This window comes from Seriola aureovittata, chromosome 21 (assembly GCF_021018895.1).
Source record: "Seriola aureovittata isolate HTS-2021-v1 ecotype China chromosome 21, ASM2101889v1, whole genome shotgun sequence".
NCBI lineage: Eukaryota > Metazoa > Chordata > Actinopteri > Carangiformes > Carangidae > Seriola > Seriola aureovittata.
Window position 1 is genome coordinate 16,262,480 of NC_079384.1, and position 16,477 is coordinate 16,278,956.

Here is a 16,477-nt window from a genome sequence, read left to right on the forward strand (position 1 = left end):
AGAAATAATGAATTAAACGGCAAAAGTAAAAAGTAGACACATCGATGACAAATAAATAGTTGAACAAACTGTAAATTAGATGTAACATTTGATGCACACGGTTTAAATGTGTCTAGTTGGCGGTCTCTGCCGGACACTGAGTTAAATAACATCTCCGTCACCCATCTTGTCTTCAATGTGAACGTTAGCGAAATGCTACATTATGGTTTAACAATAGACTCGGTGTGTTAATATGCATTGTTGTGCGGTGGTACACAAAAATGAAATATAAACTCCACCGAATACACGGACCACAGATATTATTCATAAAAATAAAAACATAGCATAATCCATTGCAAATGCATTGGGGGTATAGCTCAGTGGTAGAGCATTTGACTGCAGATCAAGAGGTCCCCGGTTCAAATCCGGGTGCCCCCTCTTTTTATTATCTCCATATTGATTTGTCGTTTGTTTTAGCATATAAACCGATATAAACGTAACCAAAATTTACCGATACGGTGAAGTTATTGAAGGCGTCTTCAGTTAACGGCTACAACAAACTCCACCCGCGTCATGCTAGAGTTAGAAGGGTTGGAAGTCCTACATTTGTTTGCATCATGCAACTTTAATCAAACTTCACAAATTTATCCTTATTTCTTACACACTTTTAATTCCTTTACCATCCTTTAAAGACATTATATTACTAAAGCCAGCATCACTTGGACTATTCCTACCCCCTTTTTGGAATGGTATGTTCCACCTGCTGTAGTTGCAGTCTACTTAATGGAGGGCGTAAAGTTTTTTGGGGGCGCTGAAATAAGGTCCCAGTACTGGTGTTACTACGTTCGTTAATGTTCCTACATCAAACTGTAAGTCATATATTAACATAACTCCTTGTTTGTCTGTCATTTACTAGGATAATTGGACCCTTTTTGTGGACTACTAGCACTTGTTATGCTAATTAGGACCAATTAACAGCAGCAGTGTTAATGTCAAGTTTTCATTGTTAGTCAGTTGGAAAGCCTGTTAGATGTCTGCTGCACCAGGTTAACCAATAATTATATTAGTTACAAGCAGCCAGTATGCTTGAATGTTAATATTTAGCTGTGTTTTGTCAGATATTTCCCCGTTAGCTAAACAAACACTACAGGAATAACTGTCTTGGCTTGCTATAGCTAGACTTGCTGTAATTGCAGCCTCTGCCTCGTTGATGGCTTTGGGACATAAATGATTTAGGCCCAATGTGTCATTTGGGATAAGTGTGTGTTTCTTGTAGCTAGTCTTATGGCTACATCATGTGGCCTACTTGTCATCAATCCCTTATATTCACTCGTTTTGTTTGTATCATGTTTGTCATTCAGAAACCACACACACACACACACACACACACACACACATATTTTTGCCCCAGTGCCACTCACCTGACAGTGGCGGCCATCTCTCCTCTCCCACCACGTCATTTACCTCAGTGATACAGTAGTATATTGATATAGCTACAACTAACAATAACTGACAGGTGACAGAGTCGGAAACACTCATCGTAACCACCTGTTCACACTCAAGATGATCTGTGCCATTTGTTTTCGTCTCCTCACCAAGCACAAGATTAATGTCAACACTCACCACCAGCTTTTATTAGAAGACATTTAAAGAGAAAGGTCAAAAGAAAACTCTCATAACTTGACATCTCTACAATTCATCCAAACATTTTTCTCCAGAGAAGTTTGAGATGATCATTATAATCACTATCAGTAATACAGTATAGCTAAATATCTGTTGTAGTCCAGAGATATAACATTTTATGAACCAATCATTGCTCGCGTAGAAGTTTCAAGAAACAAAAATAATTCCATAGACTGGGTAAAAACAAAAAATACATAGTTAAGTTGAGCTGTACATTGGTTTGCAGTATGAAGGCTAGTTCAATTCATTCCCTGACATCCCCTTGGATAGATGGGTTTTGTACAGTTACACATTTGCATCTCATCATTTCTGTGCAGTCGTCTTCCTCTCAGACCCTCCAACCCTTGGCTAATATGGCCAGTCTCCTGTGTGCGATGGCAAAGAGCAAGATACACAGAGAAAGCTGGAAAGAGCTACGAGAGCAGTTACAGTAAACACTGTCCAGCCGCCAAGGTTGGAGTAGGGCATCCTGTGTCAATGGTCTGGCTGGTCGTCCGTATTCATCCCCCTGTAGTGCCGTTACAATCCTCAAGATGGTGTCCTTTCTTCTTCTGAGTCCTGCAAGTCCAGGACCCTTAGCAACACTGCTCAGCTTCAATGAAACCTTCTTTTTCGTGACCCCCAAGCTCAACCTCAGCGTAACTGGAGTGGCAACCCTGGTTGCGGAACTTCATAGAGGGCCAGTAGTTATTGGTGTGTCGCTACAAACAACAGACAGTAGTTGCTGAAGGCCAGGCATCAGAAAAACTTGAACTGTTGACTGAGAGTGTATGAAGCTGTGATGTGTAGGTGGAGCCTGAGGTTCTTTTTCTCACCTGCATGAGGTAGAACGGTGGAGCAACTGTAGGGTGTGTGTTGATGTAGTAGACAGCCAGTAAGGTCAGAGCTACAAGCAGAACAAGGGCAGCCACCACACCTGCTATGATGGCCGTGTTCTCTGTTATCCCCTTATGCTTTGAAGAACCCGTCTGTAAATCTGAAAGGAAAGAAAACTGAGACTCCGGGTATTGTTAAAGCTGGTTGGCTGACCTTAGGGCCTTAATGAAAGTGAGTGCACTTATTATCTTGGTAATAATCCTTAAATGTACAGGAAAACTGCACACACACATCTATGGCAAGCAGGCTAGGTCAAAGGTGAACCAGGAAATATGTTTATAAACTGTGATAGATGTTTACATTGAATAGTTTGGGGTCATAATTATACTGTTTACCTTTGTATACTCTTTTGAATGAGGTTGACTAACCTGGATGTTTGTATAGTTCTGATCTGTTCTGTTCCACCTAGATCCTTGCTGCAGAGAAACTCACCGCTAGTGACAGGCTGGTCTTCGAGCACTGCTGAAGAAGGCGTTGGACCTGGGGAAGAGTGGTTGAAGGAGCTCATGGATCCCTCAGGTAGTATCGGGTTGTAGTCCTCACATGTGCCTTTAGCCTGAGAGAATGCCAATATAAATGACTCAAAAAACAATGAAATATCATCATGGTAATTTATACATGGATAATGTGTCTCACCTCTTCAGGGCAGTTATAATCTAACCACTCTTGTCTATGCCGGTCAATACCGTCAGAACATCTGAAACACAGTGAGAACGTAATGAGAAGAGCCAGGCTCTCTACAGCTTCATTGCAAGATAAATCTTTAGAGCTTCCACCTACCGTTGAAGTGTGTTGCACCAGCCACAGTCGGTTGTCAAGTTGGATGTTAGGCAGAGATCACAGGATGTGTGCTGAAGACAAGCTGGAGGAATGAGATACAGTGCTCTGGAGTTAGAGAGGTGAATGATGAAGCTAGGCTGTCATATGAAAGCCAGATAGTCAAAATACTTACTGGGTAGAGGAGTGAACTCAAATGCAGATCTGTTAACAATCTTTGCTGTGTCAATCTCCACACGATGATACTCGTAGATAGTGCGCCGCTTTGGATCTTCAAGACAATTATAAAATGTTGGTATGTTTACGTTTTTGCCGTATGGATTAAAAGCTACTCTGCTTTTACAGAATATTATGAAAAAAAAAAAGCATAAATTCCTAAAAAAAAATCAGTCATTGACAAAAGAGAAACAAATTTCAACGATGGCTCAGCTCCATCTCAACAGGCCATGTCAGTGAGCCAGCACGCACAGTATCAGGACCTACTAGCTGGAACTAGCTCCTCTAAACAGAATGCAGTTGTTTTTTTAATGTTATCAATTGCACCTGTTGCACCAGATGTTCAGGTGTCTATAGCTTCAACAGATTAAAAAGTACAAACCCCTTAATTAGTTAACAGTGAGCCATTTGCAATACACACGTGTTGATGGGCTTATTTCTCCTCTTTTTACTTTAAATAGATCATATTACCAAAACATATGAAAGTTTCTCTGTTTATAAAAAAGTAAGGCCCAGTTTATAAGGCATATGCCAATGTCAATTTGAGGTTTTAAGTAATGTGATAACATATACACCAAAATCCTAAAGCTTTGTTACAAAATTGGAAGTTTGTTATAATGAGAAATGCTTGTTTTTATAATGAAAAACGGTTGATATGTCATAATAACAAGAAATATATTGAATTATCAAAGAACAAGAAACAGGTTTTTTGGTCATCATGGCACCAATATGCATCCAGAGATTTTGAAGTTAGTTTAAAATCTGACCTGAGAGCTGCGAGGAGGAGAGGAATGCCATGAAAGCATCAGACAGTCCCACTTTCACTGGATGCTCGGTGGAATTAATTTTCTCCACTGGCAGGGGGATCTGAAAAAGAACAGCAGTTTGTTTTAACGTGGCTAAACCTGACATACAATCAGAAGATTTGTTCTGTTTCCTCATAACAGTGACCATACAGATGATGAAGAAGAGAACAGTGTAGCTGAACTCCATAACTTACATCTCTGTAGTTGAAAACAATGGTTCCATTTCTGTGGAGGGCTGCCTGGAAAGTAAAAGCTCCTTCAGCCTCTCGGTCCTTTAGCCGCACCTTGTCCCACTGCACCACGAATAGGTTACCTGAGCAGAGTGAGACGCAGATGCCAGTCAGAGAAATCCAGGAGCTCCCAAACACTACAGGCGTCACTGAGAAGCTCCCATTTACCGTTGTCCGAGTACCTCACTGTTGAGTTTTTGGAGAAGCTGGGGTCAAAGTTGGCCATGAGGGGGGCAACGTACTGTGTGGCAGTCAGCATTCGATGAGTAATCTCCCCCATGAAGATGAACCCTGGGGGGGGGGGGGGGGGGGGGGTCAGAAACGCAGGTACATACGTTAAAAATGCTTCATTCAGAAAATTCCTACATTGTTTTTCTCTGAGACCCTTTGTCTACAAGCAATATCTACTATGACTTTTTTCAAGATGCAGTTAAAAGCTCTGGAAAAAGCTAGTAAGTGGACCTTTAAGTTAAGTTTACGTTGTCAAAGCAGGATAAATACATAAAAATAATTTAAAAAAAGTATAAAACTGTGAACGTTTTATCCCCATTACAGGATATTCAATCAATGTTGAATCAACAAACAACTCAATCTTTTTATGATAAAGAATTTAGGACACGCACAGCAGGTCTTTAAGCAATTAAAACCATCAAAGAAATGAAGGCATGTACATTTAATTAGATATATTATGGCCTGGTATCCCTGAATATTTCCCCAGGGTAGAACAGAGCCTCCTTCAGTGCATTGGTAGACGTTTGGTCTCCTGATTGGAAGAGTAAAGCAGATGAGACCAAGTAATGTAAAGTAAAACTCACCGCCAGTTGCTACGATAATTTGTCTCAAGTAGTGTCCATAAAAAGGGAAATCAAAAGAAAGTGCCACCCTCTGTGGAAAAGAAGAAATATCAGACATGTCTGGGTGTTAAATCCAAAGTGTGTGTGTGCGCGTGTGCGCGTCTCACCGCTGCCTGTCGATGTGTATTGGACAGTATGCCATGGATTCGGACTTGGCTCTTGTGCAGCGTGTTCAAATCTACCCACAAGTCTTCAGTCTGTCTGTCAGTTGGACCAAAGCTCTGCCATGTGTAGTAACTCTTGGTGTCCTCCTGAGAGAAAGAGGACACTCATTACGAGAGTGAACTTGTCAGAACATGGTGAGATAGATTAGAGTAGGTTTCTGAAATTCATTAATTTGCTTTATTAATAATATGACTATTTCACAATTCATATCATTGTCCTCTACAGTTCTTAAATTATTGTAGGTGCCAGTTAGGGCTGGAGAAATTAAACCCTAGGCCCGTATTGGACTCTTAGTCTTAAAGAATATATACTGTAGTAGATTTGTACTGAGAAAATACGTGGCAGAATAATCAATAATGAAACGAATTATCTGCAGTTCTGCATTATATTTCATTCACATCACACTGATAGGATATAATTAATCTTTGAAGATTTTCTAACATCTACACCCTCTTTTAACCACATTTTACAATAATTTGATCTCTTCCCTACACACAACTCTGCATATTTATGTTTGGAGAGGGATCAGAAGCAGCATCCTGAAATCTGTTGAATTGCATTAATAATATCTTGACTGAAACATTCAATTTTCTTTTATTCAGACATTTTGCCATGACATGATCAAGTCTCCTTGTGTTGATGAACCAGAGAGGATCAGGGCTGATGTCACACGCAGACAGTTGTTCCCAGTTGGGTTAACGGCACGCCCTATGGTGTCGTGAGAGCCGCCAGGTAAGAAATACACTGGACTACACAAAATTCTTATGATAATTATTCAAATGAGAAAGTAACTTGTGAGCATATCAATCAAAAGATCAAAGACATACAGGCTATCAAAAAGGTTATGAGAGGAAATTGCTTGGTGTTAAGGGTTAGCTGGGAACCACTGCACTTGGACATCTGAGGATTTCTCTCCTCTATTTCTGTCCATACAGTTCCACTTGGGGGAGCTGTTTACACATTACACACAGTGCTTTGACAACGAGGACCTGTGTCTTCCAACAGATATCTAGTCTTGATGGCATTATTAATGTATGCCACAGTTGAAGGTGACAGAGAGCAATGGTTCTGGGGTTTAGTGTGGGCTCAGAAAGTGGAGCAGTTAAATGCAGCGCTCTCAGTGCCTCTCCGGCTGCTCCACATACAGAAAGTGACCCACTTTTTTTCTCCCATCTCTACTGCCTGACAGCAGCCTGTGTTTTCGAGAGGGTGGGAGGGGTTTGGGATTTCTAGGTGAGGAGATGGGAACAATCATATACTATTTTCCCTCACAGCTGACTGATTTATTGAAGAGATTCCGGTTGGACAAGAGATGGAGGGTCTCGGAAATTGGGATCAGACCTCCCAAAAAAGGCAACAGCAGCAGTACAACAGAGCTACTTGTGATCTTGTCCAAGTGAGTCATTCACGAGCACACACATGTGCACATACTAACGCACAGCCACGCTTAAACAAACACTGTAAGTTGGCAGGTTGAGGTTGTCGTCTGTTTTCAATTTGAATTGTAGGGAGAGGGAAAAAAAAGTACAACACAATTTATTTGGGTTGAATTTTACTGAGGCTGATTTAAGTGAAAGACGAGTCTGGGACATAAGACAAATAAAACCTCATTACACACACACACACACACACACACACACACGGACACACACGGACACGGACACACGCGGTCACACACACAGAGATCTAAAAGGTAATGAATGGAAAATGGCAAAGGATACGTCCAACTGGCAAACACCTAATAACAATGACCTCCGCTCAAAGCTTCTTAACTTTGTGAGAATAAAGATTATAGCCCTGGTTGACCTTTCAGCTCAGTATTATCACAACCCACTGTCAGGTTAAAGCTTAAACAATGTAATTTAGGATAAACCAGATAAAAAAAATTACTTTTTAGTTTCACTTCATTCATTTAGCTTGACATTTTGTTCATGTTGGCCAGGTTCTTGTTGGGAGATGGAAATGTTTTGTTTTTCCAAAAGTAAACAGCGAGTGACGTACCCGTCATGCTGATGTTATTTTTAGTTGAAAGAAAAGTTACGGCAGCAGTTGCTAGGAGCGGTTAACAAAATGTTTTTATGAAGAGCTAAGAGATACAACGTCTTAATGTCATATTTCCGCTGTAAATCAGTTTACAACAACCTATTCTGTAGTTTTGACCTCATCGCCAGTCACTACTTTTGTCGCAGTTTTTCTCAGTCAGTTTTCATGGCTGTGGCTAGTGTAAAACCGCATTTCCACCACAGAAACTCTCCCCGGGAACCTTTTTGAGGAACTATGTGCGTTCTTCAGACAACAATGGGCCACAGGAACCTTTTAGTTCCTGAAGAAAAGTACCTGGCACTTGGTCTAAATGCGGCTTAACAGTCAATTGAGCTACATGGTTCTACAGTAATACAGAACTGCAACACAAACTGGAGCCTCCCACGAGCTGTGTTGCTGTCCAACTGCTCTATCTGAGATGCACTTGAATGAACCACTGTTGTGCTGTGGAGACCTGGCATTGTATGGTTGTTGTCTAGTGCCATAGAATAAAGCACCTGTATGGATTAATTCAGTTGTTGTTTCTTAGCTTTCCAAGCTAGCGAAGTGTTCTGGGACTTCTGCTAACTACATGTTGCTAGCTCCTTACATCAGCCCATGTTGCACTATGAAGCAAGCTCATTACATGTATTAACAGCTCTGTGCTGCATTTGCGTGGATTTGGGGAAGTTTAAATTTCACCAACTCCAGCCGAACTTGTTACCCAAGTATTACATTTGAACAATCACGTCCTCACACCCTTTTATCTTGTAAAAGTGAAACATACTGTCTGAAAATTAATCATTAATCTAACTATTGTGTTGATGTCCAACTATGGTTTTTCTATAGTGAACAGTGAAAAGTGGTAGTGTTGGACTGAAGTAACATTTTTCTTCTTTCCAATTTAACTAGGGCTAATAAGATACCATGAAATACAACAATATGTTGTTTTAATTCCATGTCTTCTACATGGTTCAACTGATGAGGATGCCAACGTTTTATCTTGGTCCTGCAGTAGCTTTAGTCTCAGTCTGAGCCATGATATCATGTACAGAGGCTTCAGAAAGACCCTTTCACTTTTGCACACTTTACTGTGTTGTAGATTTCCTTTTAAATTGATAAAATGGCATTTTATGCTCATCAATCTACACTCAATCAAAATTTCAGTCCGCAGTTGTCGGCTAGAAATGAGAAGCTTGCTTCTGAAATCAACCACCAGTTATTTAAATAACGACAATTTCAAGCGGTAAGTCTGCTGCGTTCATCATGGTAGACTGCATATGTGCTGTGCTAGAGCGCAAAGCTTGACAGATGTAGTAACAGTAAATAATGGAAGTGGGCTGTATGAATCTCACTAATATGCGGGTCATGTCGTCAGGCAGGGGGCTGATATCGACTCCTCCTCCTCCGCCTCCGCCTCCACCTTCAGCCTGTGTGTTGCTGGTTTCTTTGTGCTCGTGGGGGTGAAAACCGGATGGATCCCCATCTGCCCGCAGAGGAGTCCGGCTCAGTGCACCTAGAACAAGACAGGGATTGTGGTGACTGAGTAGTGTCAACACAGAGACATGCAAGAGCACTGACTCCATGAAAAAACAGATGTCTCTTGAACTCTGCAGGGACAAGAGGCTTTGTCTTGAAATCCATGTTTAGAGTTTTTGGATCAATAACTGAAAAATACAGGAGGAAAAAAAAACTCAACTCACAACACCAGGGAAAAAAAGAAAAGACTCATAAGTATGTTTTCTTTACATCTGTCATGCAGAAATAGAGCCATGATTTGTTTTTAATCTCTATCTCTGCATTTTAAACTAATCATGTGTCACGTGTGTTTTGGCTCGTTATCAACTAATTGATTCATGATAAAACATTAGTGCGGGTTTTCATGTCATCTGCTCAACAGATCACAGATGGATGTTTATATTTTTTCACATTTCCCTTCAGGAATGTATTTCCTTTGTTTCGTGTTTTTTTTTTTTTTTTTTTTTTTTTTTCACAGTAAATTGATCCATGACTCACTGCTCTGTGCACATTTATGGTCGGCAGAGTTACTATGTCAGCAGAACTGACCGGTTGTTCAGCAGAGCGAAGATCTCTGCTGTTTTCCTACTGAAGAACAAGTTAAGGGATTAAATCCAGTTTTTTCTGTCTGGATTTTTATGTGAGCTGTTAGTTCACTGAACTGATGTAACAGCATGTCATGAACATCTTGAGAGAGGGAAAGACAAGAGCCTGCCTGAGGTTCAGATCTCCCTCTCAACCTCTCACTTTTGAACTTGTGTTTATAACATATAACCAAAGATATGTAGACACCATGGATCCTGTTTATACTTTTTTGTAGTCTTGGTCTGGAGCTGTTGTTTTTTTGCGCAAACGTTTTTGGCTAGTTCTGTTTGTTCCATTTACAAGGTTAATGCTAAATCATTCATTATAGTTTAGACAATAGTTTGCTTCCAGCTCTGACAGTTTTCCTCAGTTCCTCTCCTGTATCAACATGACAATGACCCCCCTGCACAAAGCCACGTCTGTAAAGAAATGGTTGTCCCAGGTTTGTGTTGAGGAACTGGATTGACTTGCATGAAGCCCTGACCTCAAACCTCAGACCTCAAACCCCATCCAACATCTTTGAGACGAACTTGAACGCTGACTGAACCGGGCCTTATCACCCCACATCAGTGTTGGACTTCACTTATGCCCATGTGGCCGAGCGGGAGTGAATTCCTGCAGCCAGTTGTCTGAAATCTTGTGGAAACCCTGAACCAGAAGAGTTGACGCTGTTATAGCAGCAGATTGTTTTTGGAATGAGATTTTTAACAATCACATATGGCTGTAATGTTTGGGTGTCTGCATAATGTTGACCTACATGGTCAAAGTATGTGTTTTTCCCTCTGAATGTTACCACAACCTACTGGATGTTGGGCATGTGGACTCTCTTAACCATTTGTTAGGTACAGCAGATTATGTAAAAATAGCTGTTAATGAATAGTGCAACATTTTGGGAAACATGCTGATTTGCTTTCTTAGTAAGATGAGACGATCTATACCAGTCTTGTGTTTGTTTTGAAAATGTCTAAGCTACAGCGGTTAGCTTAGCATAGACTTAAGACTGGAAATGGGGGAAAGTGCTAGCCTTGCTTTGTACAAAGGAAACAGCATCTGACTACCAACACCTGTAAAGCTCACAAGTTGACATATTTTTCCTTCTGCTGTAATATTCTGTATATTATACGATTTTATCATCATATACTGAGGGGCACACATTGCATAAAGATTTAATGAAGTGAATTTTCTATTGACAAGTGAAATACAATGACAGAGACAATGAAAAGACTTAAACAAAATGGGACATGGGAAAGAAACAACAAGAGGTTATCTCACACACAGGGGAGATGGCTCTAATGAGGAATCTTGTTTGATTATGGTGCAGTGGAAGCTATTTCCACAGCACCAGAACAAGAGGCTCCTAATTGGGTCAGATTGGCAGCACTCATCACCATCATTACTAAACAGCTGAGGAGGCGTCAAACAGCAGGGGGAAGAGATGAGGAAGAGCAGTGAGGAGGAGGCAGATCAGAGACTCTGCATTCATTATTACAGAATGAACATCAAGTCCTTGAGAAGTGTAGATATCTAGTATATGATCCACCATCTCCACAAATTCAGATTTGAGCTTTTCAGACTCTCTAAGCATTGAACTTGTTTTCTTTCCTGGAACATCTCTTACCTTGTGTAACTGTCTGCATGTGGGCCTAGATGAACTTCCAACAAAACAGGCCTGAAAAGAGTTCAAGAGTGGGTTGGGTTTTACATAAGGACTTGAGTTAAGCTGACCTCAGTAGCGTCAGGTCTGGCAGACACATGTGTATGTGGAACCTGCACTGGGAATGTGCAAAGTGGTGCAGAAAAACATCCTGGTGGCTTTGAAACAGGGTCCAAAAAATCCAACAACTAAAATAACAGATGTGACAAATTTGCCAGTGAAGAGCAGATGGTTTAATTGTAAATATACACCCTGCTGCTGCTTATATTAGAATAAAATACACAGGAATGATACTGACAGTCCTCTAAATTTAGAATATTCCTATTTACTGCCAGAATGGTGTCAATTTACATTGGTGCATCTGCAGAATGCCAGATTTCCTGCTGTTTAATCCATCATATCTTACAGTGGCAGGAGTGTTGACCCGGGTGTGAATGAAACCTCTAATCCTGCAGGTTTATGTTGTGTGGTTAGCAATTATATAATCAGCTATTTTGAGTCCATGGCACCTGGTGTCCACTGTATCTGCCTCCTCAGATGTGTCTGCATTGCAGCAACCACCTTGCAAATCTAGTGGGTGTTGGGAGTCACATCGAACTAGGACACGGCATTTTGAGCCTAATACAATGTGCTGTGGATATTCAGATTGTGTTCATTCATGCCATCAGCATCTCCCACGCACCTATTTCTCATCCCCCTGATCTCTCGCTCTCTCTCTTCTTTTTAAATCTCTAGCAAAATTCAAGCTATTTATTATCGTTATTTACCCTTTCTTTAATCTTTTGCTGTCAACGACAGACATTTAAGAAACATATAAGGTAACATTTTTACTATCAGCAGACTAGACAGCAACTGAAGACAGACTAGACAGCAATCAAATCCACGTTCCTCAGCTGCAACAAAAGCTAAATGTTCTTTCAGTCTGTTCAGTTGGATGAAGTCCACTTATGAAAAATAAATTTCCCCTGAAAATAATCTTTTTCTGGGTAAATTCAAAACACTTTGAAGTTGAAGTGAAAGCGGGGATACATGTACTTGATCGTTGAGAGGAAAAGAGAATTATCAGCAGGCCCAGCAAAAGGGAGTAAAACACTTTGCTTCATAGACAGATACAGTACGCTGAAGAGACCATTATGTACCATCCAAACACAGCTGAGGAGAGAGGTGATTAAATCTCAGGATACAGAGTCTTGACCCTGTAGCAGTCCTGTTTTGTGTTGTGCTGTTAGATGAGGCACAGAGTTAGTATCAGGACAGGGATTAGCAAAGCACCTGCAGTTGTCTGGCAAAAGAATGATTGGTGGAAGAGTAATCACAGAGCAAGGTCACTTCGATGTGTGTCATCGCAGTTTAATACAGTGGTTTTTATTGTAGTTGGATTTTTAAAGGGATGATCTGTGTTAAAACCAGCCTGGAGCTTATGGCGTGGGAGGAAGCCATTTGGCACCTTACGCTGAGAGGAACAGCAGTAACCATAACACACAATCACAAACACTGGCAGCTGGACTGATAAGGACCCGAAAAGAAAAGGAAAAATGAGGCGTTTAGATAAATATGGACAAATGGATCTGATTCAGAGTTTATAAAATGTGATGAACTGTCGCAGAGTTGTTTTTTGTTTACATTTGGATCAGATTCTCTGTTTTTAGTGCAGATGACATGTAGATCAAGTTTGCAGATGGACTTGGTCAGATGTACTTTACTTTATCTGTTTTTTTTTTTTTTTTTTTTTTTTTTTTCAGTGCTGCAGTATTTATAATTTTCAAGAGATTAGCATGAATGTACGGTAGCGCCTGATGAATCTGAATCTCTTCAGAGTCAATATGCAGTTTAGTTTAAACTTTGAGACGCACTTTGAATTTAATTGAAAAAGTGCTTCCACTGATGATCATGAATCTGCCAGTTATTTTCTTGATTAATCGATTGTCAAAAGTATCTGTCACAGTTTCCAAAAGCCCAAGGGGATGTCATGAGATTGCCTGCTTTGTATGACAAACAGTCCATAATTCACAAGAACAAGAATAGCAGTAAATCCTCACAAATGACTGGAACTGGGAAATGTTTGGCATGACTTTAAACACACAAATAGCTAATGATTATCAAAAAAGTCAAAAAACGAATTGACTAACTAATTGAAACACAATTCATTATTTTTGTGTAGTCCAGAGAGCAAAGATTTTTTTGCCTGTGTGTTGTTTCTGTTGCGGGGTTCTTCTACTTCAGGTAGTAAGAGTTGACTAAAGACTTATGCTCCATTCAGCAAATGATAAAACTCTAAAGATATTCTCTCAGTGGTAACCTAGAAAAAGTTTAACAGAAAATATTGGTGTTATGGGATTTTTTTTTTTTTTAGCTCATCTAGGTCATTTGTTTGGAACCTCAGTCGCACCTTTTCTATTGATCAGCAGTCAGATTTAGAATCAAATTGCCTTGTATTGATGCCGTCTGGTTTGAAACGGTTCATATCTGCATATCTGAGACTGAAACCTGAGTTGATCAGTGTGAATCAAGTTGTCTCCTCCTAAACTTAGCTTCTTTTGACGACATCATCTACTTCTCGGATCTGTGTTGATAGCAGGCACATTGAATTGTGTTGTTGTAGCTTCATCGTCTGTCACTTGAAAACTGTTTAAATGGTCACTTGGCCAAACACCATATTATGTCTAATTTAAAGAGAACTTTCCCTAAATATAAATTTTAAAAGCATTTTATGATGGCTGAAGTCACATACAGCAATTTAAAGCCTTGAATCTCCTTTACTCTGTTGTTTCTTTTCATGTCAGAATGGATAATATTATAAATCTATGTAAGATTGCGACACATCTGGCTGTTAACACTGGTACAATCAGACATGCTGACTAAGCTCCACGTGGTGTATAGGTCTCTTGGTGCCCTGATGAACATTAGAGGTGACGCTCTGGGTGGGGAAACCAGTACTGGGGGAAAGATCCAACACAGCAACACAGAAACATGACAGCTATTTATATAGAGGTATGCATTTTTGTTTTTATCATGTGCAACCTGTCTTTGCATGAATGAGTTATTCCCTCAGACAGATCCCATTTCCCCAAGGCACGGCCACACCAGCATTTATAACGGCTACATTTTGGACCAAAATCTGTTGATTTCAATGGAAGCTCCACAATCAGTGGATTTTCTCAGAAAGGGTGAAGTAAATCTGCATGGAGCTGTTGCATAGAGATTATCTTCGGTGAGATTTGGATCTGAAATATGTGCTGTTGATCAAGAGCAGACACTCTTTTGACGGTGTTGACCTTTGAGGGAGTGGGAGCGGCCATGCAACCAATTTTATGTAACTCTGCTGCTCTGCAAAAGAGATTTGGCATGGTCCAGAGTCAGCTGTGAAATTGGGGCGGATGGCACGAATACATTCGCTTCAATCACAACATCACCGAACTTCCAGGTCCACCTATTTAGCAGAGAGTTGTTCCACTTTCTGGTGTGTGAGTGAGCACTAAGATGAAGTTATCAGGCTGTGGGAAAAGGGTGCATAATAGAGGGGCCGCTGTACAGGGGTGAGGCTGACAACTTGAACCGAATCGCTGGCTTTGGCAAATTTGAGTGGTGAAGATGAACATGGATGTTTTGCTGGACTTAAAGTTGCCTTATGTTGGGGGGGAGATCTGTCGCTCTGGTGTGTGCACAGTTTGTCGGGTTGTCCTCTGCAGAGTGAGGCCCCTAATCAGAGGAACTGGGACCACAGGAGAGGCCAGAGAAACTGGAGCACCGCTGATTGTCGGAGGAGGAGAGGCAGCGGTAGAACGGGGGCTGGCTAAAAATAATGTATCTCCAAGGAGAACAAAAATACATTCATGCGCATACACATACATACAGACAGACACACACACACACACACACACACACACACACACACACACACACACAAACACACACAGGATGACAGGCGTATACAGGAGATGCACACAAGTATTTTGGGTGATAAAACAGATTGAGATGAAATGAACCAACATAGTAAAGCAAGAAACTTCCAAGATTTAAGAATTCAACACTCAGCTGCTGCTCCCATTGACTTTTTCTACTTCTGTAAAACTCCTGCTGGAATGAAAGCGTAAATCATCCCCAAAATTACTGGTTAACCTCAAACATTTACTTTCTAAAATGCCGGATTTCCGATCACATGATCCATATTTCTCCAGCAAATGAACACCAGACACTTAAACTTTTTTTGTCTTTTAAATCTGAAATACAGAGGTTTAGGAATAAAATCCAGACCTGCACACAGCCTTTCATGTGTTTCCTGTGACTGACAGAGAGAAATGTCAGGGGACCTGTTAGCTTCACTCACACATATGTGTACACAGAAAAAAAGAAAGTGTCCAAAAAAACATTTTTCAAGCGTGCCTGGTGCCAGAAGTTGCAGCAAAGAATTCAGGTCAGATTTCTTTAAACCTTCACAGGATTCACTTCTGTGCAGCTCTTAAGTCTATTGTGAAGAAAGGCTGTCAAAATGGTCTTGGCATTAGAATCCATGTGAATACCTGTGTGTATTTGTTGCTTACCTTCATGCTCTTGAGCCCAGACTCTCCCCAGCTCAGCCAGGGAGAGACAGATCAGGAGAACAGCACAAAGCCCCATGTCCATCCGACTCTTCTCCCTCCTTCCCCAACTCTTTATCACTCCTCTCCTTCTTCCTCTTCTTCTTCTGTTTATTATTTCCCCCCGTTTCCCCTCTCACTTTGCTGGAAGAACGGGGCTCCTCACTCCTCCACTCCCCCGCCTTTTGTCGCTCTCTCTTTGCCTCTGCTCTCCCACACAGCTGCTTTTTCTTCACCTCAGCTAAGGTTTGCTGCTTTTCTCCCTCCTCTGTCTTTCTCTCTTCTTCTGCTTTGTGTCCTTGTTTGGCCCTCACAGTCACTTCAAGGATGACTGGTCCATGGTAGGAAAAGACTTGACACACAGCCGAAGTGTTGCAGACAGAGAAGTTGTGTTTTCTCCTTGCTCTTCCTTTTGCTTCAGTTTTCGTTATTTTCTACTCTTTGAAATAACTCCTCACTCCCCCTTCTCCCATCTCCCTGTCTGTCTGACTGTCTGTCTCTCTCTCTTACTGTCTCTTTCCTTGTGTTTGTTTCT

At 40.9% G+C, this 16,477-nt stretch overlaps 1 protein-coding gene and 1 non-coding gene across 2 annotated transcripts; one reads left to right on the forward strand and one right to left on the reverse strand.

The window, feature by feature from the left end:
* The first annotated feature begins 345 nt into the window (after positions 1–345).
* trnac-gca (transfer RNA cysteine (anticodon GCA)) lies at positions 346–417 on the forward strand. Its single transcript has one exon. It is a non-coding gene; the product is annotated as a tRNA-Cys (tRNA).
* A 1,174-nt stretch (positions 418–1,591) lies between these two features.
* plxdc1 (plexin domain containing 1) lies at positions 1,592–16,477 on the reverse strand. Its single transcript, XM_056366177.1, has 13 exons — positions 15,907–16,477; positions 8,964–9,124; positions 5,529–5,672; positions 5,383–5,452; positions 4,736–4,858; positions 4,532–4,650; positions 4,299–4,398; positions 3,491–3,586; positions 3,319–3,400; positions 3,175–3,235; positions 2,971–3,094; positions 2,478–2,638; positions 1,592–2,363 (listed from the first exon to the last, which is right to left on the reverse strand). Exons 1-13 carry the CDS (start codon positions 15,986–15,988, stop codon positions 2,238–2,240), a joined length of 1,449 nt encoding a protein of 482 aa, XP_056222152.1. The 5' UTR covers positions 15,989–16,477; the 3' UTR covers positions 1,592–2,237.